Source organism: Cololabis saira, chromosome 21 (genome assembly GCF_033807715.1).
Source record: "Cololabis saira isolate AMF1-May2022 chromosome 21, fColSai1.1, whole genome shotgun sequence".
In the NCBI taxonomy this organism is placed as follows: domain Eukaryota; kingdom Metazoa; phylum Chordata; class Actinopteri; order Beloniformes; family Belonidae; genus Cololabis; species Cololabis saira.
The window spans coordinates 8,087,314-8,111,299 of record NC_084607.1 but is presented as its reverse complement, the minus strand read 5'-3'; the positions used below and the strand labels follow the sequence as shown (position 1 = coordinate 8,111,299).

Below are 23,986 nucleotides of genomic sequence, written 5' to 3'. Positions count from 1 at the left end.
ATGTTCCCAGCTACTTCTGGAACACCTGGAGTGCCTGGTGTCCCGGCACGAGCGCAGCCTGAGGATGACGGTGGTGAAGAGGCAGGCCCAGTCTCCGGCCGGCGTCTCCAGCGAGGTGGAGGTCTTGAAGGCCCTCAAGTCCCTGTTTGAGCACCACAAAGCTCTGGATGAGAAGGTGCGGGAACGGCTACGCGTGGCCTTGGAGCGCGTGGCGACCCTGGAGGAAGAGCTGCAGACTTCCTCCCAAGAGGTGAGTCCTAGCCCATCTAGTTTCTCCCTGAGGAGATGAGCTCAGACCTGAACTCCAACAGCCAGTTTATCACTACATCTGCCTATTACCGCCTGAAAAACATTGCTAGAATTAAGAGGATTCTGTCTAAACAAGACATGGAAAAACGTATTCATGCATTCATTTTCAGTAGGTTGGATTATTGCAATGGCATCTTTACAGGCCTTAACAAGAAATCTATCAGGCAGCTGCAGCTGATCCAGAACGCTGGATCAGAGTCCTAACAAACACCAGGAAACTGGACCACATTACACCGGTCATGAAATCACTGCACTGGCTTCCAGTGAGTCAAAGGATAGAGTTTAAAATCTTACTGCTGGTTTACAAAGACCTGAATAGTCTTGGACCAAAATACATGCTGGATCTGTTACAGCCTGTCCTAACTGCATGCGAGCGTCCGACTATCGCGTCGCGAGTGGCATCGGAAGCTCTCTGTCAACACTGAAAGTGTTATGGGCCCCCACGTTATTTTGATGACAGCTGAAACTCGCTTTTTAAAAGGCTGATTTATATGGAGCCAAATCAGGGCCAAAAGTTTTGCTAATTTGAAAATAAAATTTGAACCTGAAAATTTTTTTTTACAGTTTCAGTTTTATTTTTTTCAGTATCAGATCTTTTTTTCAGTTTCAAATCTTTTTATTTCAGTTTCAAATCTTTTTTTCAGTTTCAAATCTTTTTTTTTCAGTTTCACGTCTTTTTTTTCAGTTTCACATCTTTTTTTTTCAGTTTCACTTCTTTTTTTTTCAGTTACAAATTTTTTTTTCAGGTTCAGACTTTTGGCCCGGATCTGGCGTGGGGGGCGTGGCATCAACTGAGAGGGGCGTGGCATCATGAGTGACAGCAGAACAGAAAAGGCGGGGGACGTTCCTCCGTCATGTTGCCTTCAGGAAACGTAGGTTGCAGAAGTTATCAGTAGAAGTATGAATCAACACTGTATATACACTATATTCACGTGATTGGCAGTGGAAAAAACTGATATTAGTGACACATTTCTGTTTAAAAAGCTGTTTTAGACCGTACTTGGTAGTATGTGGAAGTGGGAAATGTCAAACTTTAAAGTGTGGCTGTTGAACTGTACAGTCTGGCATAGTTTATTGCTTTTATACTGCGATTGGTGTCAAGTACGGTCTAAAACAGCCTTTCAAACAGAAATGTGTCACTAATTTTTTCCAGTTTTTTCCACTGCCAATCACGTGAATATAGTGTATATACAGTGTTGAATTATACTTCTACTGATATCTTCTGCAACCTACGTTTCCTGAAGGCAACATGACTGAGGAACGTCCCCCGCCTTCTCTGTTCTGCTGTCACTCGTGATGCCACGCCCCTCTCAGTTGATGCCACGCCCCCCACGCCAGATCCGGGCCAAAAGTCTGAACCTGAAAAAAAAATTTGTAACTGAAAAAAAAAGAAGTGAAACTGAAAAAAAAAGATTTGAAACTGAAAAAAAGACTTGAAACTGAAATAAAAAGATTTGAAACTGAAAAAGAGATCTGATACTGAAAAAAATAAAACTGAAACTGTAAAAAAAAAAATTCAGGTTCAAATTTTATTTTCAAATTAGCAAAACTTTTGGCCCTGATTTGGCTCCATAGATTTAAGCGTAGGTTACGCGGCGACGCGCATTGAACGGTGCGCGTTGCCGCGTACCCTACGCCGTCGATTTTACGCGGAACCATAAATCAGCCTTTATTCACCGCACTACCCGCCTGTGCGCTCCTGAAAGAAACTCCTAAAATAACTCCTAAAAGAGTAAAGAGACAAGTAAAAGATGGGTGACTACTTACTTAATCTTCCTACGTTTGTACTTTCTAAACAGAAAACAAGCTTGATATTGAGATATTTAAATGTTCTTCTATTTTCTTCCTGCCGCCCGCGTTGAAAGCCGGTTGAAAGCGCTGTAGGAAACAGTCATGGATGAGGAACGGCTGATCCAGTTAGTTGAAATGAGAAGTTATCTCTATGATTCCTCCTCATTTCATACAAAAACCTCAATGAAGTGGCAGAAAGAAATATTATCCTATTATTATATTATTATTATATATTATCTTATTCTTATATCTTATTATCTTATCAGAACCTTCCAGCTCCCTGTCCATCTCCCTCCAGCAGCTGCCACTTTATTGAAGTTTTTGTAGTGAAATGACTTTCCTACAGCGCTTTCAACCGGCTTTCAACACGAGCGACAGGAAGAAAATAGAAGCAAGGTATCCGACAAATGTTCAGCTCAAAACGGCGCGCCGCGTCGCGCTGCATCGCTCGCGGCCAGTTAGGACAGTCCAATAGAAAATAAAGCAATGGAATTGTTTTTGTCGCTGACGCTCGCTCGCGTTGCATGCAGTTATTAGGACACGGTGTTAGTTCCTATGAAGCTCCCAGACCCCTGAGCTTCATCTGGATCTGGTTTGTTGTGTGTCCCAAGAACAAGAACCAAGCAAGGTGAGGCAGCGTTTAGTTATTCTGCTCCTCACCGGTGGAACAAACTTCCTGTAGACCTGAGGTCCTTTTATTATTCTACCTCTTTTCTTATCATTTTATTTGTTATTCACTGTTTAATTGTGTCTTGCTGCTTTGAATGTTGATGTAAAACACTTTGAATTACCTTGTGCTTTACAAATAAACCTGCCTTGCCTTGAGTCCGGAGTCCCTGACATGGTTCCTGTCTCTTGTTCCAGGTCGTGTCTTTAAAGGAGCAAATCAAGCGACGCCAGCAAGGACTGGACAACGGCAAAGAGGTAACGGGGCAGGAAGAACCCCGAACACGACTGACCGGTTCATGGCAGCGCTGTTACACAACCACACCGGCCGAGCCTGAAAATGCAAACTCACGACAGGAAGCCGAGCTGGTCGTCTTAGCAACGATCCAGCGGTCCGGTTGTCCATAGGAAGGAAAGATGGAAAATAAAACAGGGATGAATTCACTTGGCGCCCATCTTCCCAGGAGCTGCTTACACATTCAGAGCAGTCTGGACAAACCGACACGTCGACTAAAAGCTCCACTCGCTGCATGATTCACTGCAAAAACTCAAAATCTTACCAGGAATATTTGTTTCATTTCTAGTTAAAATGTCTCATTTTTAGTCGAAAAATCTCATTACACTTAAAACAAGAGTCATTACCAGAAAAATAACTTATTTGACAATTTTCACCTGTGGCTTGCATGAACATTATTTGACAATTTTCACCTGTTTCAAGTAAATTTTCACTTGAAATAAGTAGAAAAATCTGCCAGTGGGACAAGATTTATCTTCTCATTACAAGCAAAAACATCTTGTTCCACTGGCAGATTTCTCTACTTATTTTAAGTGAAAATCTACTTGAAACAGGTGAAAATTGTTGTTTTTTTCCAGTGATGAGTCTTGTTTTAAGTGTAATGAGATTTTTTTGACTAAAAATGAGACATTTTAACTAGAAATAAGACAAATATTCTTGTTAATATGTTGAGTTTTTGCAGTGTTGTGTCCTCGGCCTGCAGCCGGAGCTGCGATCGGCCGCCGGCTGCCAGGAGCTGCTGCAGCCTTCGTACCAGTCTGCTGCGACTTCCCGGATCGGTTCTGCTGCCATGTGGCTTCCAGCCATCAGTGGCATTCAGCGAGCAGGAAGTTGTGCACCATCCTCTGTCTTACACGCTGTGTTGACTTAAAAGTGTCCCACGCCAATCCGTCGGAATGTACTTTTGCTTCTGTATATTTTTTGCTATATAGCTCAGGTTTGCAGGTGCATCATTGCATCAGACGCTACGACAGAAATACGACAGAAATGCTTGATATACATAGAGATAAAGTTGTAATGACATTCGGTGGGTGTGGTTTCATGTGTAACCTGAGCTGGTGCACCGTGATCACACTGCTGGTCCCTGCTGGTCCCTGCGGTACGCAGCGATCAAGCTCCCAGCTCCTCCACAAACGTAATGAACCACTTTTGTTTTGGTCTGAAATAGAGGATGAGGCTGTTGCTCAAGTCAAATTCACCTGGTCTCGACTGCTGCTAGTGCTTGTGCTCGTGCTTGTGCATTGGTGCTAGGGACGAGTGGTATGGACTAAAAAAATTATCATGATAATTTCTGGCATTTATCCTGATAACGATAAAAATTACGATAAAAAAAAAAAATACCAATTCAACTCCACCTTTTTAACTATAAATCTATCACCACATTCAGTCTTTGGAGCCCCCCAAAACAAGTTTTCTTAGCCTATAAAATCACAAAGTAGAAAAAAATACAACTTGATAAATAAAGAAACAGGACAAATAAATAAAAGTTCACTGAAAATAAAATCCAATCAGTGATGACCTCTTCTAACATAAATAAAATGTGCAAATTAACCTGTGGTTGGAACATGCCACTAATTAGATACTATTGCAATTTTTTTTCGCAATAGTCAAACGTTATATCAAAATGTAAGAACCATTTCCTTCTGTTTTTGCAGACTCTGTATATAATACATGATGTTTTCTCCTCGTCTCTCTTTTTAAATCCAAACCAGTTCCAGATAACGGAGCTGGAGCCTCGTTTAACAACGAGCTCCATCGCTCTCAGATCCGCCTTCCGCCATGTTTGTTACACAAAAACGTCATCAACAGGAATTTATCCTTTTTACCGCGAGATGACAAATTCTTACCGTGGGGAATTTTTTTGACGGTTTATCGTGAACGGTAAAATATCGCCCATTCCTAGTTGTTGCTCAGGATTTTTTTTTGCTGATGAGGCCGAGACGTCACGAAAACCACTTTTACCACAAAATTCAAAAGCTGCACACCAAATAATCTCACCTTCTGACTTAGCATTTCATGTAAAGTGTAATGCAAAAAGTTGATCACCTTTTTCTTGTTATTGAACGTGTGCGGCATCGGTTCCACGTTGTTTTTTACTGAGCGTTCGTGTAACCATTAACGTGCATGCAAGGCACAGGCTAAGATTGCGTTGCTCGAGGCCTCGCGGGCCGACGTTTGTAACCTGAGTGCTGGAGAGAGTCTGTGGTTTGCTGCACAGTTCAGGAACATTATTCTTTATGCACAGTGGTAAAAACAAAGATTTCAGGTGGAGTGATTCCTCCAGATGCAGCTTTTTATCACCAACTGCAGAAAACTTGGTATCTCCTGGAGTGAAATAAACAAACCTTTAGCCTGCTCTTTGAATTATCCACGTGTAAAACATTTTATATATGTATATATATATATATATATATATATATATATATATATATATATATATATATATATATATATATATATATATATATATATATATATATATATATACACACAGGACTGTCTTAGAAAATTTGAATATTGTGATAAAGTCCTTTATTTTCTGTAATGCAATTAAAAAAATATCAAAATATCAAAAATATCATACATTCTGGATTAATTACAAATCAACTGAAATATTGCAAGCCTTTTATTATTTTAATATTGCTGATCATGGCTTACAGTTTAAGAAAACTCAAATATCATATCTCAAAAAAAATTTATATTCTGGGAATCTTAATCTTAAACTGTAAACCATAATCAGCAATATTAAAATAATAAAAGGCTTGCAATATTTCAGTTGATTTGTAATGAATCCAGAATGTATGACATTTTTGTTTTTTTTAATTGCATAACAGAAAATAAAGAACTTTATCGCAATATTCAAATTTTCTGAGACAGTCCTGTGTATATATATATTTTTTTTTAAATCTTACTTTGATGGGATATTCTAATGCATCCCATGTTATTGTGTCCCTCATTATATAATTTTTTAAATGACAGGATTACATTACTTCTTTTGTAATGTTTATATCTGAAGAGAAACTGCTCTGTCACTGTTGTTGAACAGTAAATCTTGCACATCAAAAATGCCAGTACTTCTGTTGTTATGTTTTAGTAGCGTCTTTCAGCGGTACAGACGTGACACGAAGCATTAAGCTCAGATCAAATCCCTTCATTAGCTGAAGGCCCGATCCTTCCACACCACCACAAAACACTCTGTCATCACAGCCTCTCAGAGTTTATCCGTGCCGATTAAAACCTCGTCGTTCTTTTCACTTGTGTAAATCTTTCCTGTCAGCGACTTCCCAACGGGCCTTCCTCCATCCTGGACGACGGCGAAGTGGATCGTCAGAGAGAGGGCGAGATCGAGCGGCAGCGGTCGGAGCTGGGGCAGCTGAAGGAGCGACTGGCCCTCATGTGCAGACAGGTACAGTACTCTGACACTCTCAAATACCACGTGATCTGGACCGGGATCTGCTCTCGGCCCTCCCGACCTCATGTGCCGCTCTTCCCCCCGTCCCGCCAGGTGGGAGAGATCGAGGAGCAGCTGACGTCGGCGAGGAGGGAGCTGACGCGGTCCGAGGAGGCAAACCAGAAACTCCAGAGAGACCTGAAGGAGGTGAGACTCGCTGAGTGACCACAGACCCAGAATGCATCTGTCACAGTTAGGGCTGGGGATCCATTCAAATGTCAAGAATCGATTCGGTTCCGATTCTTAAGATTCAGAATCAATTATCAAGATTTGATTCGATTCGATTCGATTCCGATATTGATTTGGGTTAGTGCAGGGGGTAGGTAACCTGCGGCTCCAGAGCCGCATGCGGCTCTTTAGTGCCACCCTAGTGGCTCCCTGGAGCTTTTCCAAAAATCTTTCATCTTTTTTTTCCTTTTTTTCTTCTTTTTTTTCTTCTATTTTTCCTTTTTTTCTTCTCCTTTTCTTTTTTTTCCTTTCCTTTTTAATCTCAATATTTTGACTTTTTTCTCGAGATTTTGACTTTTCTCGACTTTTTTCTCAACATTTCGACTTTTTTCCCGAAATTTCGACTTTTTTCCTCGACATTTCGACTTTTTTCTCGAAGTGCATAATGAAAAAAAAATCTTCCCCTAGTTATAACTAATATAGATACATACAGCATGTGTTGCCTTCATTCTAAGGCAAGACCTTTAATTTTTTGCGGCTCCAGACATATTTGTTTTTTGTGTTTTTGGTCCAATATGGCTCTTTCAACATTTTGGGTTGTCGACCCCTGGGTTAGTGTTATTAAAACAGTTTTTTGAGCTGTTGCATGAATTATATGACTGTAGTTATGCAAAATATTACTACTAGTATTATATTGAGATTAAACAGCAAGTATTGGCAGCTAATGATGCTGTAAAGACCAATCAGCTCCCAGAATGCTGATAGAACTGCTTTCAGAAACATCATGTGGGTCAGAATTAAACAGATCCAGGGAGGAAACAGAGACGGATGAAAGCGGTTTTAATTTTTCCCACATTCCCTTTTTATTTGTTCCATCTTCGGTCTATTTTGGTTTTTAATTTTTGAGCATTTGGTTTTTAACATTTTTTGCAAATGTAACTCCAAGACAGTATATAAAGTAATGAAATATAGACAATTTATGCAATTATAACCTAACACTTTAATGTTTTCATACCTTTAAACATATTTAAAGGCAAAAACATGGCACCAGTTATTCTCGTGTCCAACAAAACATTCCTTTTTTGGGGAAAAACAAAAAAATAACCAAAAATTGTAAATGTAATGATGAAAAAAAAAATACATAAATAAATAAATGAAATAAAAACATTTAAAAAAATCGATCTTTAGACATATGAATCGATTTTTAGGAATTAATATGAGAATCGATTTAGAATTGGGAAATCGATTTTTTCAACACAGACCTAGTCACAGTGCCGCCAGCAACTCAGTCCTGGACGTGCACAGATGAATCTTGGAGCTGCTACTGTGCACCGAAGCTCTTAGTGCCCTGCAGCCGTGGTGACGGCAGCTGCAGCCGCCTCTCGCAGGGATGCGGCTCTTTTAATCAGTCAGTGTGCTGGCGGCCGGACCAGCGGGTTCTGGGACGACAGGAACCCGAGCCGGTTTTACGAGAGAAACCTCGACCCCATTCCTGACAGCCGCCCCTCACATCCTCCTCTTTGATCTTCCTCTCGTCTGCGTAAGAGGCTGCTCCTTAACTCCGTCAACAGCAGCTATTAACCGCTCCTTATCATTCTTCAGCTAATAGCGGCTGAAGCCCACTTAATTCCCTTTGAGCAGCACCTTTGTCTAAACGTAACATTTGCCCTTTCTGGCATAATCTCTCCACTTCACGCTATTACCGCTTCACAGATTTCTCACTCAGCTTTTTCCCTCTTAATCATGCCAGGCGCTCTGTCAGAGAGAAGACATGGAGGAGAGGATCACCACGTTGGAGCGCAGGTTTGCCTTCTTCCTCCATCAACTCACACTCCTTTCCTCCCAAATATTCTGCTCTGACTGCTTGGCCCGTGTGCTGCTGTGGCCTGCAGGTACCTCAGCGCCCAGAGGGAGGCAACGTCTCTCCACGACATAAAAGATAAACTGGAAAACGAGTTGGCCAGCAAGGAGTCTCTCCACAGACAGGTGAGGCGGAGAGACCTCCTCGTGATTCCTGCCTGGCCGCGCGTCAGGTTGGCTCGCAGAGCCTGCAATCACCTCCGCGGTGGCTCCAGAGATTCCTGCCGCTCAGGTTTTCACCTGCACTCCCTGTGATCCCATCTTCCTCCAGAGCGAAGAGAAAAACCGGCAGCTTCAGGAGCGTCTGGACGATGCCAAACAGAAGCTGCAGCAGACGCTGCAGAGGGCCGAGACGCTGCCCGAGATCGAAGCGCAGCTCGCACAGAGAGTCGCAGCGCTCAACAAGGTGAGTGCGTCCACATCTGCAGTTGGAGCGCATTTCTGAGTTGGAAAAGAGGCCTCTTCTGTCGTCATTCAGTTTTAAATAACGGAGCAAAAACTGAAAGACTTTTGCACAAGAGCCAAAGTGTGTGAGTGTGTGTGTGCATGCATTTGCCCGGTGAATGAACTCCTGCGCCGAGACGTGTGTGTAGGCAGGTGCAAGCGCGCGTACATGCGCGCATGGAGTTGTGCGATTTCATGCATGAGTGACACAAAACACAAGATGTCAAATGACAGATGAATACCAAGCACTTGATCAAGCTGCAGCTCGGGTTTCATAAGCAAACAATCAGAGATGAAAGCTTGTCGAGGGCACGGAGTCAACGCGGCTCTTTGAACCTGAAGCGCACGACGTGCCAAGAACTGCACGCTGCACAAATTCCTCACTTAATTGTTAACCATTCCTGTAAACACAATTTCCCCTCCTGCCAAAAATGCACTCTGCATCCCCTCCCCTCCCCCCCCGCCCGCCGGCCCGCCGCCCAGACGGCCGCAGGTCTGCCGTGCATGTTCACGCAGGACGGCTTCCGCAGCAGGAGCCCATTCATGCCTCGTAAAAGACGAGCAAACAAAACTGCTACGCCGAGAACTGTACAGACACGTCACTAATTGGCAGACTCGGTCAACAAGCTTTTACCTTTGTGTTAATTTGTATTAGTGTCGCAACATGACTCCCGCTCAAACGCCGCTTCCTCTCCCATCATTCAGGCGGAGGAGCGTCACGGTAACTTTGAGGAGCGGCTGCGACAGATGGAGGCGCAACTGGAGGAGAAGAACCAGGAGCTACAGAGAGTGAGTCACCGCTCCCATCATCCCTCTCTTTCACGCCGTTTCCTTTGTCAGGCTTCACAAAGGCGGCCTAATTTTCCAAACCCTCTTTTTGAGATTCAAATCTTTGTCTGACTCTTGGTGGAGCAGATTTCTCAGTATGAACTCTTCTCTCCCCGCCCATGCCGAGTCTCTTTCCTTTAACCCTTGTGCTGTGTTTGGGTCAAGGGAGGGTGAAGGGAGGAAAGAAGGAAGGAAGGAAAGAAGGAAGTAAGGAAGAAAGGATAAAAGAAGGAAGGAAGTAGGAAAGGGAGTAAGGAAGGGAGAAAAGATGGAAGGAAGGATAGAAGGAAGTAAGGAGAAAAGGAAAAAGAAGGAAGGAAGTAGGAAAGGGAGTAAGGAAGGGAAGAAAGGAGAAGAGAAGGAAGGAAGTAGAAAAGGAAGTAAGGAAGGGAGAAAATATGGAAGGAAGGAAAGAAGGAAGTAAGGAAGAAAGGAGAAAAGAAGGAAGGAAGTAGGAAAGGGAGTAAGGAAGGGAGAAAAGATGGAAAGAAGGAAGTAAGGAAGAAAGGAGAAAAGAAGGAATGAAGTAGGAAAGGGAGAAAAGATGGAAGGAAGGAAAGAAGGAAGTAAGGAAGAGAGGAGAAAAGAAGGAAGGAAGTAGGAAAGGGAGTAAGGAAAGGAGAAAAGATGGAAGGAAGGAAAGAAGGAAGTAAGGAAGAAAGGAGAAAAGAAGGAAGGAAGTAGGAAAGGGAGTAAGGAAAGGAGAAAAGATGGAAGGAAGGAAAGAAGGAAGTAAGGAAGAAAGGAGGAAAGAAGGAAGGAAGTAGGAAAGGGAGTAAGGAAGGGAGAAAAGATGGAAGGAAGGAAAGAAGGAAGTAAGGAAGAAAGGAGGAAAGAAGGAAGGAAGTAGGAAAGGGAGTAAGGAAGGGAGAAAAGATGGAAGGAAGGGCGAAAGAAAGGAAAGAAGGGAGAAAAGGAAAGAAGGGAGGGAGGAAGGAATGGAGAAAAGGAAAGAAAGAAGGGAGGGAAGAAGGAAGGAATGGATAAAATAAGGAAATAAGGAAGGAAAAGCCAAGAAGGTAATAAGGAACGAATGACGGAAGGGAGGTAGGAAGAAAAAGGAGTAAAGGAGGGTAAAAAAGGAGGAAAAGAGGAAAGGAAGAAGGAAGGAGAGAGCATGGCAGGAGGAAAGAAGGATAGAAGAATTGGGTCATTTTGACCCAAAGACAGCACCAGGTTAACGTTTCTCCCTGACTCTCGTCTACAGGCCAGGCAGAGGGAGCGGATGAACGACGAACACAACAAGCGTCTCTCCGACACGGTGGACAAGCTGCTGTCCGAGTCCAACGAGCGGCTGCAGCTTCACCTGAAGGAGAGGATGGCCGCGCTGGAGGAAAAGGTGACCTGCGTCTCGGCTGGATGACCAGCAGTAAATGAAGCCATGAAAAACACAAACCCCCTTTTTTCCTGCTGTGTTCACGTCTGAGAGTCAGGAAAGTGAACCTTAAACATGCAAAGGCTCAGCTGCATTTGTTTGTACGTTTGTCATCTCCAGGACGGAGAGTTACAGCAACAGCTGCTCAGAATTGGTTTAATTATTTAAAAAACTTTTTCTTTTAGAGCTCTGCAGGTAAACTTGATTTTAGATATTGTTTTTATTGTTTTAGCATGTTGGGCTGGCAAATTGTATAAATTATAGGTGTAGGAATAAAAAAAAGGCTGCTGCGTCACTCAAAAAGGGGAAAATAAAAAGTCTGTTGAATTGGTTCTTAAAGTGATCCAGGTTTTTTGTAACAAAAAATCAATTATTATAATGCAAAAATAAAATAACAAACAATGAATATTTGTGTGGCTGAAGCAAAACGGTGACGGTCAACAAAAAATATATCAGCCTACTACATGAACACTTTCCTTTTGTCTTCCACCCGCCACCACACAATCAAACCAACAACCAACAAATTAAAGCCACACCTATAAGCCCCAACGTGATGACGTAACATAAGTATAATTTCTATAATTTAAACTTATCCATATCCATCCATGTTTATGTAATAACTGCTCGGGGGTCATGTTCTGGGTATGGGTCTCTGTAAAGCGTCTAGAGACAACTCTGTTGTATTAGACGCTATATAAATAAAATTGAATTGAATTGAATTGAATAACTTAAACTTAAAGTACCATTATAATATGTTATTTTTAGCTGCTACATTAGGTTTAAATAAGCACACAGTTGCATTATTATACTTATAGTCTCAAGTTTCAAACGTTATTGTCAGATATGCTATATAAACATACAGCACAAATGAAATTACAGTCCTCTCTGACCCACGGGGCAAAATACAAGTAATAACATAGAATAAAATCAGATAGAGAATACTGAATATTTACAGGAGTATTTACATGATGAAATTAAATTAATTAAATTCCACTTTAACAATCAGAACAAATGCATTATTATAATATATATACAGGACTGTCCAATTCTGCAATGAAGACGGCCAAAGTAAATAAAATACATGATTATAATTGCACGTTTCCTGCAGAATCAGAGAAAGAAAATTGGGTTTGTTTAACAACTGAGCACAATGAGATTGATTTAAATATACAGGACTGTCTCAGAAAATTAGAATATTGTGATAAAGTCCTTTATTTTCTGTAATGAAATTAAAAAAACAAAAATGTCATACATTCTGGATTCATTACAAATCAACTGAAATATTGCAAGCCTTTTATTATTTTAATATTGCTGATTATGGCTTACATTTTAAGAATAAGATTCCCAGAATATTCTAATTTCTTGAGATAGGATATTTGAGTTTTCTTAAGCTGTAAGCCATGATCAACAATATTAAAATAATAAAAGGCTTGCAATATTTCAGTTGATTTGTAATGAATCCAGAATGTATGACATTTTTGTTTTTGCAATTGCATTACAGAAAATCACAATATTCTAATTTTCTGAGACAGTCCTGTACATATATATATATATATATATATATATAGACAGATATTTCTCCGGTTGCCGCTCACAGTGTTGCGTCTTGTGTGCAGAACGCCCTCTCTGAAGAACTCTCCAACATGAAGAAGCTCCAGGACGATCTGTTGGCAAATAAGGTGATCTCACTTCTTTCTCTTCTACTCATCAGAGTTCAGAGGACTCTCTTTTTTTTGTTTTCTTTACCAACTCTCATGGCTGTTCCTTGTTTTCCCTCTTCCACTTTCAGGACCAGCTAATAGCGGAGCTGGAGCGGCTGCAGCTGGAGCTGGACCAGCTGAGAGCGAGGCCCGGAGGATCTTATTCCAGGTGAGACGTCGGGGCGATACTCGATATATATCGATATTTTTTCTGTGCCACAATTGGGGTTTCCCCCAAAGCATTATAGCATAGCATCTCTGTTAGCTTCATTTCTTTCTGAGGCAAACCCTTAAAAAAACAGTCAGTTTTAATACAAAGCCTCGTGCCAAATGTCACACAGGTTCCTTTATTAACAGAGATCTGCACAATATCAAAATGTATAAAACAAATTAGATAAAAATAAACTGCCTGCATATATAGAATAAAAATGCTTCTTGAATAAAATAAAACAAATATCCCTTTCCTGCATAACAATTAAATTAAAATACACTGTGCAATTAATACAATGTAGACAGTAACAGGCAGACTTTTGCACTGAGGTTGACAGTTGTGCAAATAACAAAACATTTGTGCAAATCTCAAATAAAACATTCAAGTCAATTTGTCACAAAATAAGCTATATCCAAATCATAAAAAAAAAAAAAAAATGTTTTCAATATAAACGATATTGTCTCGTACCATATCACGTTTGAAAATATATCGATATATATTAAAATCTCGATATATATGGCCCAGCCCTACGCTTGAATGCTGGGGCATTAACCGTCACTTTCTCGTCAGACGGCGTCTCTTACAGCCCTCAAGCTCTTTTTACTTTTTATTTTGTTTGGCTCTGAATATTTCCAGTTTCACTCATCAAGTCTCGTTACGTACTTGTTTATTTTAGTTTCATGTATGTGCTTGACACGATTTGACATTTATCGACCGCGTTCACCACAAAGGGAACCTGCCTTGTGTGTCTCTGCAGCCGGTCTCTGCCGGGAAGCGCCCTGGAGTTGAGGTATTCCCACGGGGGCGGGTCCCTCCCGACCGGCTCCACCACTCACCTGGATCCCTTCGGCAACGTCTCTGGGAGCATAGTCCGGCGGAGCCACCGGGCCCGCTGGAGCTCCGCCCGCGAGGACTCCAGTAAGGTACATGACCCGGAGAAAGAAGTTCATGATCAACTTCAGTGCTTTCACTCTTTATCAGCAGCAGTGTTGTGCTAGTTACTGAAAAATAGTAACTAGTAGGCCTGTGTTGAAAAAACCGATTTCCCAATTCTAAATCGATTCTCATATTAATTCCTAAAAATCCATTCATATGTCTAAAGATCTTTTTTTGTTTGTTTTTTTTTCATCTTTACATTACAACTTTTGGTTATTTTTTGTTTATCCCCAAAAAAGGAATGTTTTCTTGGCCACGAGAATAACTGGTGCCATGTTTTTGCCTTTAAATATGTTTAAAGGTATGAAAACATTAAAGTGTTAGGTTATAATTGCATAAATTGTCTATATTTCATTACTTTATACACTGTCTTGGGGTTACATTTGCAAAAAATGCTAAAAACCAAATGCTCAAAAATTTAAAACCCAAATAGACCGAAAATGGAACAAATAAAAATGGAATGTGGGAAAAAATAAAACCGATTTCCTCCCTGGATCTGTTTAGTAATTCTGACCCACGGTGTTTCTGTTTGCAGTTCTATCAGCATTCTGGGAGCTGATTGGTCCTTACAGCATCATTAGCTGCCAATACTTGCTGTTTAATCTCAATATGATACTAGTAGTAATATTTTGCATAACTACAGTCATATAATTCATGCAACAGCTCAAAAAACAGTTTTAATAACATTAACCCAAATCAATATCGGAATCGAATCGGATCGAATCAAATCTTGATAACAGAGACGTTCTATAAACGAGACAGCCCACTACGGTTCGATTTCCTGTATCTGTGTCACGTGACCCTTTAGGAGACCGGAAGTAGGTCCTGAGTCTATTGAGTCCTATGGGAAAAGTGAACGTGAGCACATATTATTACCAATGCCTTCGCCCCATAGTAACCTAAGTGAATATGGGACCCATTTTTCAAAAGCCACAAACCTTCTGAACATTCTGACACCAAAATGGCAATTTTCAGACCGACAGATTAGGAGAAAATGAACTTTGTTTGAGACCTGTCTCTGTCTGAGCAACACACTCTCGCGAGATTTGGCTCTCATCGTTTTCCCATCGGATAAAATGAAGTTTAAAACTAAAATAAAACTTGCTTCTTTGCTTAATAATACTGTTATTTTTATTATTTAAGTCTTTTTGGAAGAAAGTTGTACTGTATCTAGTGTTTTATGTTCCAAAACGATGTGGGGAGAGGGGCGACCACGCCCACTTAGGAGACTGGCAGTGTATACCATTTCATACCATTGGCAGTAACGGCAATGCGCTATCTTGTGTATAGAGGATCTTTGTTGATAATCGATTCTGAATCTTAAGAATCGGAATCGAATCGATTCTTGACATTTGAATCGATCCCCAGCCCTAGTAACTAGTTACCGTTACTAGTTACTTCGTTAAAAAGTAACTCAGTTAGTAACTCAGTTACTTAGACCAAAAAGTAATGCGTTACTATGAAAAGTAACTTTTTAGTTACTTTAAATAAAACAATATTTTAAATGCTCCCATTTAATGCCCCTCTAGCCTTCATTTCAGCAGGTACTGTATGGATTTGCATTGTGCATTGTGTTCTGCATTCTAAACGGTCTCCCCGCTTCTTCACTTCCTGTGTTAATAACGTTGGTTGCTTAGCAACAAGCTGAGAACGGCCAATGAGCTTCAGCAGCAGCTCAGGAACGGGACTCTTCGATGAATCGTTCATTACAGTCTCAAATATAACCAATGGCGGCATGTCGGTTTATAAGAATCTTTTTGCCCAGAAGAAAAAAGAGCGACAACGACGACCCATAACTATTTTCTTCTCTCGAAAAAACACACCTGCACCGCGGCTTTAGGAGAAAAAGAGCTACAGAGTCAGGATGCAGCGGCTCAGAAGAGCAGTGGAATACATGCGAGGCGGTGCTGATCTCTGCAATTTGAAGCCTTTTTAATTGTAAAAAGAATTTCACTTATCACAGGTTCTTTTTGGAACGTAACCCCTGCAAAAAACGAAGGATTACTGTAATGACAATCTCCACGTTGCGAAACTCACCTTCTCTTGGCTCATGACCGTCATGTTTTTGAATGCACACGCACACACACCCACTACGTTTCCTCCGGTCTCCACGTGTGGGGAAAAAAAGCTTCACTGTAGCTGCAGAAATAACGGAGTAACGCACCGCTTGGTAACGGTAATTGCGTTACTGAATTTAAAAAGTAATGCATTTGAGTATTAGCTACCGCAAAACTAACGCCGTTACTGTAACGCGTTACTAAATAACGCGTTAGTCCCAACACTGATCAGCAGTATCGTAACATCATTTCGACAACTGCATGTTTTTGTTGCCTTAGATTGAGCCGTTTAGATCGAGTTCTGGGAGATGTGTGTGGCATGACAGCCCTCCTGGTGTCCTGTTGGAGCTCTGGTGCCTTTAACTCAGCACAGCGGAGTGGGACTGTTGCTAAACCTTTGACGGTGTCATAAAAGTAATGTAACATCCACTGAGCTAAAAGCTGCAAATGTTCCTTTGTGCTGCTTTTTAAGCCGTTTTTAGGAGATGTGTGAGTGTGTAACGATAGCATACTAACGTTTGCAGGGACATTCTTTTTTAATGTTTTTAAGCCAAAGTATAAAGATATATATTTAAAAATAAAACAGAAAACAGCTTAACTTTTTCAGGAGTTTCTTTCTACTGAAACATTTAACTTCTACTTTCACCTCCAACTGGTGTTAACGGATAAGTGGGTGTGGTTTGTAAAGATGTTGCACCAGATAAACTCAGAATTCATGTGTCATAACTAAAATTGTCGGAAGTGAAGATAAAATGTGGACAATTGGAAGTAAGAGTGAAAAGAAGATATTCATCTGAAGGAGCTCAGATTTGTTTAAGTTCATAGTAAAGTAAAGACATTTACACTTTCCATCACTTGTTGAACTCTGACCACAAAATTCTCAGCCACAAACTATTAATAGTGAGAAAAGAGTAGGATTTGCTGCTCGTCATAGATTATTTGCAGATGTTCATCTGTTCTGCGTACTTGGATGTTTATATAAAAATTAAACAGCCGTTAATTTGTCATTTTGGACTAAAGTGGTGTAATGTTTTTGTGTGCAGTACCCAGACTGGGAGAGCGGGGCGCCGCTGGGGACCGGGTACGACACCGGCATGGACCTGGGCTGCTCTGATGACGAGGATGACGGGGAGCATCGTTTCGGCTCCGAGCTTCTCTCCCCCAGCGGACAGACGGACGTGCAGACGCTGGCCATCATGCTGCAGGAACAGCTGGAGGCCATCAACAAGGAGATCAAGTAAGAAAAATAAAGAAAAATAAGAAAAATCCAAGGCACTCTTCTTCAAATATGAAAAGCCTTTATTTGAAATGGCTATTTCATGTGAAAGATTAAAAAAGTGGGTTACAGCCGACGCGTTTCGGCCACAGTCTTCCTCAGGGTGAGGGTAGGGAGGTGGAGGTGGGGAGGACAGTGATTGCGTTTACATGCATCAATAACCCTTTTAAAACCTGAATATTAGCAATAACCCCGTTTTGCACGGCCATGTAAACACCAATAACCCTTTTGAAAAACCTGAATTTGCTCATATCCGGGTTTTTAAAAACCCCTGGGTTACTCCTTTTAAAACCCGAATATTGGGTCATGTAAACGCCTAACGGAATATCCCCATCAAACGGAACAGGAATTTGTTTTCTGCGCATGCTCTGTTCACAAGGAATCCTGGTCTTTTGAGTCCAGGAAGTTCTTATAAACACGGAGAAACGCAAGACCAGGAGGAGACTAATCACTTCATAAATGTAATGAAGGATATGAACATTTCTGCATTTGTAGACGGTAGAAAGTACCAGGATAGCGAGATTTACAAGAAGGTGAGCGAAAAGTTGCGCGAAGGAGCATTTGTTTTGAATTTGGATACAGGAAGAAGAAGCGGAAATGACGGGAATTGCGTCATGACTATCACGTCTGGGGGTAAGGTGTGAACCCAAACGCGAGAGAGCAGGAGGTGGGAGGCAGGAGTCGGCAACAAATTGGATTTATTAACAAAAAAAAAACAAACTAAAGCGCTGCAGAGCATGATCAAAACAAACTAAACAAGGATCAAAAAAGCTTGGGAAGGCAAAACGTGGCAGGAAACATGGGGAACAAACAGTACGGTCCGACAGGGAACAAGGGAATGACAAGACCAGATATACTGAGGGGATAACGAGACATGACGAGACACAGGTGCAGACACAATCAGGGCAGATGGGACACAGGCGGGGCAAAACAGAAACTGAAAGCTGGGGGGAATGTCAAACCTTGACAATGACGTTCTCCGTGCGTCGCTGGTTTGATCGAGATATCCCGAATGATTAATCACCATGTATACAGGGATAACCCTGTTTGCTCACGCATGTAAACGGAATATTCCGAATGTTTCAGTAACCGGAATATTAGCAATAACCCGAATTTTGACTGCATGTAAACGTAGTCACTGTGTGAAGCAGTCCCTGCCTCCCACAGCAGGACACCACAGCTACATCCTCCTCACTTAAGCTGGGCAGACACTGTGCGATATTTTAAATCCTTTGATTCAACCCCATCTCAAACTGCACGACTAGATCGCTAAGTTCAAAAGTTCACAGCCCATGAGTCTCACACTGTACGACCCGATACTCGGATGCTCCGTCTGCTCACAGTATACGTTCATAATCCTCACGTCGGACTTCTGTTACTGGAACTGCAACGTCAGAAAGAAGTAGAAGAAGAGGAGGAACCCGGAAGTGGGAGACACTGAAGATGCTCAGTAAAAACAAACGCGTTGCCTTAATTTGTGCCATCCAGTGTGGCGATAAATCAAAAAAGAAAAGACGACGTCGTGTTTGGACAAGGAATTGGCTGGGCAGACGTGGGCAGTACGGTCTTTCAATCCTTCAGCGAGAACTGAAGGTGCAGCAGGTTGTATTGGTCTAATGTCGGCTACATATAGCACGTTACACCAATACTATCTACTGTATACGTACGTTTTGACACTTTTTCTGACTTTTTTTTTATTGAGCATGCTCTCTGCGAAAGGATGAGTCCAATCAGGTCGTAGCTGCTTCAACTGTGTGATACCTTCACGAGGAGCAACCAGGATTTCAAACACGTTTGATTTTCTGCGAGCACAGTAGGGCTGGGGATCGATTCAAATGTCAAGAATCGATTCGATTCCGATTCTTAAGATTCAGAAACGATTATCAAGATTTGATTCGATCTGATTCCGATATTGATTTGGGTTAGTGTTATTAAAACTGTTTTTTGAGCTGTTGCATGAATTATATGACTGTAGTTATGCAAAATATTACTACTAGTATTATATTGAGATTAAACAGCAAGTATTGCAGCTAATGATGCTGTAAGGACCAATCAGCTCCCAGAATGCTGGTAGAACTGCTTTCAGAAACATCATGTGGGTCAGAATTACCAAACAGATCCAGGGAGGAAACAGAGACGGATGAAATCGGTTTTATTTTTTCCCACATTCCGTTTTTATTTGTTCCATTTTCGGTCTATTTTGGTTTTTAATTTTTGAGCATTTGTTTTTTAGCATTTTTTTGCAAATGTAACCCCAAGACAGTATATAAAGTAATGAAATATAGACAATTTATGCAATTATAACCTAACACTTTAATGTTTTCATACCTTTAAACATATTTAAAGGCAAAAACATGGCATCAGTTATTCTTGTGTCCAACAAAACATTCCTTTTTTGGGGATAAACAAAAAAATAACCAAAAGTTGTAATGTAATGATGAAAAAAAATACATAAATAAATAAAATAAAATAAAAAAAAATCGATCTTTAGACATATGAATCGATTTTTAGGAATTAATATGAGAATCGATTTAGAATTGGGAAATCGATTTTTTCAAAACAGGCCTAGAGCACACGATTTGTGATGGGGAGCTCGTTGTCAGGTGTTAATCTCTCGTCGTGAGGTGTTAATCTCTCGTCGTGAGGTGTTAATCTCTCGTCGTTACCCCACGTTTACTGCACGAGGCACGAACAGCGATTGGGTCGAAATCTGGCCCAATCCAAAAAATAGTCGCACGACTGGAAAACCGGTTCAAAACGAGCCGACAATCGCACCGTGTCTGCCCGGCTTAAAACTGCAGCGGTAGAAGACGATTCTTATTCACACGTTGGTATTTGGGACATTCTTGGATTGTTATTACTAATGAGTAAAACGTTCGCCAAGTGTACTTCAAATTCACTTTTAATTATGTTTTATTCTCCAAAGGGTCACAAGATAAGACTTTAGAGTCGGGAGATGATTGAAGGAGGGAGAAAAACCTAATCTTTATTTATTTGCTTTTCCATAACCTTTAATCTTTTGGTGAAACACTGGAGGATTTCTTTCCTCCTGGACTCCAGCTGGTTGTTTTGTCTTCTCTCTGACGAGACATCCCTCACTGAAACCTCACAGGCGTTTGGGTCCAAAAGACTTTAATCTCCTCGTCTGACGTTGTTAACAGGAACGTTGTTGCCTCATGAAGCCCAGGCTCATTCCAGGACTCATATACTGATAATACCTGCAAAACCTCGGGCCTGAAGAGGAGAGGGAGCGTGCAACCGGCTAAAAGTGCAGCACATGTTTGACGCGAGGGCGCTTGAGTTCAGATGAGAATCTCAGCTTGAACATCTTGGGAGGCTACGTTTATTCTAATCACTGAGAGACGGCTGGATTTATCATCACAGGTGTTGATGGAGGGAGTTTAGCTAATAAATCCTTCATGGTTTCAGTTCTGGTCTGGAAAAATACCTGGAAACTATTTTCCAATCTACCTGGATGTAACAATGCAGGGGAACCCATACTTTTAAAATGATCAACTCTCACTCGTGTGGACAATTTAGACGCACCAGTTTACCCCCGAACCCCAGATCAGGAAAACCCCACACCGGCGGGGAGAGCTGAAGGCGGCGCTGCTCGGAGAGGACCCAGCTGGAGCTCCAGCTGGAACCGGTTAGCCGCTCGGCGTCCTCCTGTGAGGCAACGGTTCTGAGAATCTGCTGATAAAGACTCGCAGGTTGGCCGTCGGTTTTGAAGAAGAGAAGAAGAGTCCGGCACATGTGTGAGAAAATACTACCGGTACCTCTCTCCCTCGTGAAATTAGGAGATCCAAAAATGTGCTCAGCGTCTGAGAAGGTGTAAATGTTCAGAGGTCGGGTCGGGTCATGCGCACAGTGAACTTATTTATGTAATTGCACAACGTTGGATTCTCATGGTGTCAAATAAGGAAACTACGGAAGAAAAAAAAAATTTGAGAGTGGAAGATTTTTTTTGTTGTGCACTTCGAGAAAAAAGACGAAATGTTGAGGAAAAAGTCGAAATGTCGAGATTGTTGAAATACAATTTCGAGAAAAAGTCGAAATTTTCGTGAATAAAGTCGAAATTTCGCCTTTTTTCTCAACATTTCGATTTTTTTTTCGACATTTCGACTTTTTTCTCAACATTTTGACTTTTTTCTCGACATTTCGACTTTTTCTCGAAATTATACTATAACAATATTCTCGACATTTCGACTTTTTTCTCGACATTTAGACTTTTTTCTTAAAATTTTGACTTTTTTCTCAGCATTTCGACTTTTTTTTCAACATTTCAACTTTTTTCTCAACATTTCGACTTTATTCACGAAATTTTGACTTTTTTCTCAACATTTCGACTTTTTTCTCGACATTTCCACTTTTTTCTCGAAATTGTACTTCAACATTAATCTCGACATTTCAACTTTTTTCTCGACATTTCGACTTTATTCACGAAATTTCGACTTTTTTTCAACATTTCGACTTTTTTCTCAACATTTCGATTTTATTCACGAAATTTTGACTTTTTCTCGAAATTATACTTCAACAATATTCTCGACATTTCGACTTTTTTCTCGACATTTCGACTTTTTTCTCTCACATTTCGACTTTTTTTCTTGAAGTGCATAATGAAAAAAAAAATCTTCCTCCTCTAAAATATTATTTTTATTTTTCTCCTGCCTGGCCCTAATACTCTTCCGTAGGAAACTGATGCCACATTCTGGTGTTTCTGGCGACTATGAAAGCAGTTGCCACGGATACCGAGGACTCTGCTCCTTCTCCGACTACGAGCTGCTCAATGTTTGGTTCTTTTGGACTAAAACACCACATTGGTTTCGGGTGAAGTCATGGGTGGATTTTATTGCCTTTCAGCTCGGCAGAGTGAGCCGCTGGTCCCGGCCTTTGAGTTTATCTCTCTTCCTCTCCTCTTATCAACTGAGTATCCCCACCTTTTTCTCCCCTCCGCTCTCCGTACGCAGGTTGATCCAGGAGGAGAAGGAGAACACGGAGCTGCGGGCCGAGGAGATCGAGAGCCGGGTCAGCGTGGGTCTGGACGGCCCCCCCGTCCCTCCCTCCTCCCTGGGGAGAGACAGCACAGGGCGAGGCTTCATCCCCTCGTCCATCACCTCCTCCACCCTGGCCTCCCCGTCTCCCCCCAGCTCCGGGACCTCCACCCCCCGCCTGCCTCACTCCCCGGCCCGGGAGAGCGATAGACAGGTACGGCCGGGAAGCAGAGACGCACCGCCGCCGCGCCGCTTCCTGCTATACCTCTTTCAGCTCCTCTCCGTGTCAGGGTCCCGGTTTATGCAAACAGCTACTTGAGACGGTGAATCATCTAAATAAAGCTCAAATAAATCATCTCCACGGAGGTGGGACTCCCTAAAATTCCAGCGTTTAGAAACAGACAAGCTGGATTACAAAAAAATGGTGCAACGGACAGGAATCCGTGGTGACGATGACGTGGACGCTCCGATCAGAAAGCAGAACGTGAGCCAGAGGAAGCGGCGTCGGACCACTAAGAGGATGCTAATGGGGCTCAAAAATCAATGGCAGGAAGCTTCCCAGACTAAAAGCTGATGTCAAAGTTGGACTGCGACTACTATTATACGTGTACAGGACTGTCTCAGAAAATTAGAATATTGTGATAAAGTTCTTTATTTTCTGTAATGCAATTAAAAAAACTAAAATGTCATACATTCTGGATTCATTACAAATCAACTGAAATATTACAAGCCTTTTATTATTTTAATATTGCTGATTATGGCTTACAGTTTAAGATTAAGATTCCCAGAATATTCTTATTTTTTGAGATAGGATATTTGAGTTTTCTTAAGCTGTAAGCCATGATCAGCAATATTAAAATAATAAAAGGCTTGCAATATTTCAGTTGATTTGTAATGAATCCAGAATGTTTGACATTTTTGTTTTTGTAATTGCATTACAGAAAATCACAATATTCAAATTTTCTGAGACAGTCCTGTATATTATAATTCAGAATCAGACGACTTTATTGATCCCTTTGGGAGGTTCCCTCGGGGAAATTGACATCTCCATCTCACACAGCATTTACATATCAAACACCCCAAAAGTCAAACACCCATATGAAGATAAAAAGATAAATAAAAATAAAGATAAAAATAAAATTAAAAGGTAAAAACTAAAATAAAAAATAAGAATAAAAACAAAAAATAAATAAAATAAAATAGAAAGTGCAATAACCAGGACAGTGCAATAACTTTTTTTTTCTATCCTTATTATTCTTTTCATGGCAAAAGTTATTGCACTTTTCTGGTTATTGCACAGTCCAGTTTGTTGTTGGTCAGACTGCCTGACCCCCCACAGTCCCTCTTATTATACACAAAAATATAAGATCTGTTATCTACCAAGATAACTTAATGTAAAGACTTTTTTGAAGTTACTTTAGTGAATCTTTAAAATTGAAAACCCAAACAAGACACGTTACCGTGTCCATCCAGGGATCCTGGGTCTGGACTCCCCGGGTCCTGAGATTGAACCTCCACATCTGCTCCTCTGGACGGGGGGGGGGCCGCGGTTCTCCAAGTCCCTCTCGGATGACTGAACCTCTCACCTTCCCTCCTACGGAGGACGATTATGTTGGTCGTGAGGG

At 41.3% G+C, this 23,986-nt stretch overlaps 1 protein-coding gene across 2 annotated transcripts in view; it reads left to right on the top strand.

Annotated features, from left to right (window-relative positions):
* ppfia3 (PTPRF interacting protein alpha 3) overlaps positions 1–23,986 on the top strand; it is a 65,846-nt gene that overhangs the window by 14,031 nt on the left and 27,829 nt on the right. For both annotated transcript variants that reach the window (XM_061711117.1, XM_061711118.1), the window contains 14 exons: positions 11–250; positions 2,965–3,024; positions 6,339–6,467; positions 6,567–6,659; positions 8,431–8,483; positions 8,573–8,666; positions 8,812–8,946; positions 9,690–9,773; positions 11,020–11,151; positions 12,804–12,866; positions 12,977–13,056; positions 13,856–14,021; positions 17,135–17,328; positions 22,338–22,575. In XM_061711117.1, coding sequence (XP_061567101.1) covers positions 11–250; positions 2,965–3,024; positions 6,339–6,467; positions 6,567–6,659; positions 8,431–8,483; positions 8,573–8,666; positions 8,812–8,946; positions 9,690–9,773; positions 11,020–11,151; positions 12,804–12,866; positions 12,977–13,056; positions 13,856–14,021; positions 17,135–17,328; positions 22,338–22,575 — 1,761 coding nt within the window. The remainder of the gene's footprint in view (positions 1–10; positions 251–2,964; positions 3,025–6,338; positions 6,468–6,566; positions 6,660–8,430; positions 8,484–8,572; positions 8,667–8,811; positions 8,947–9,689; positions 9,774–11,019; positions 11,152–12,803; positions 12,867–12,976; positions 13,057–13,855; positions 14,022–17,134; positions 17,329–22,337; positions 22,576–23,986) is intronic.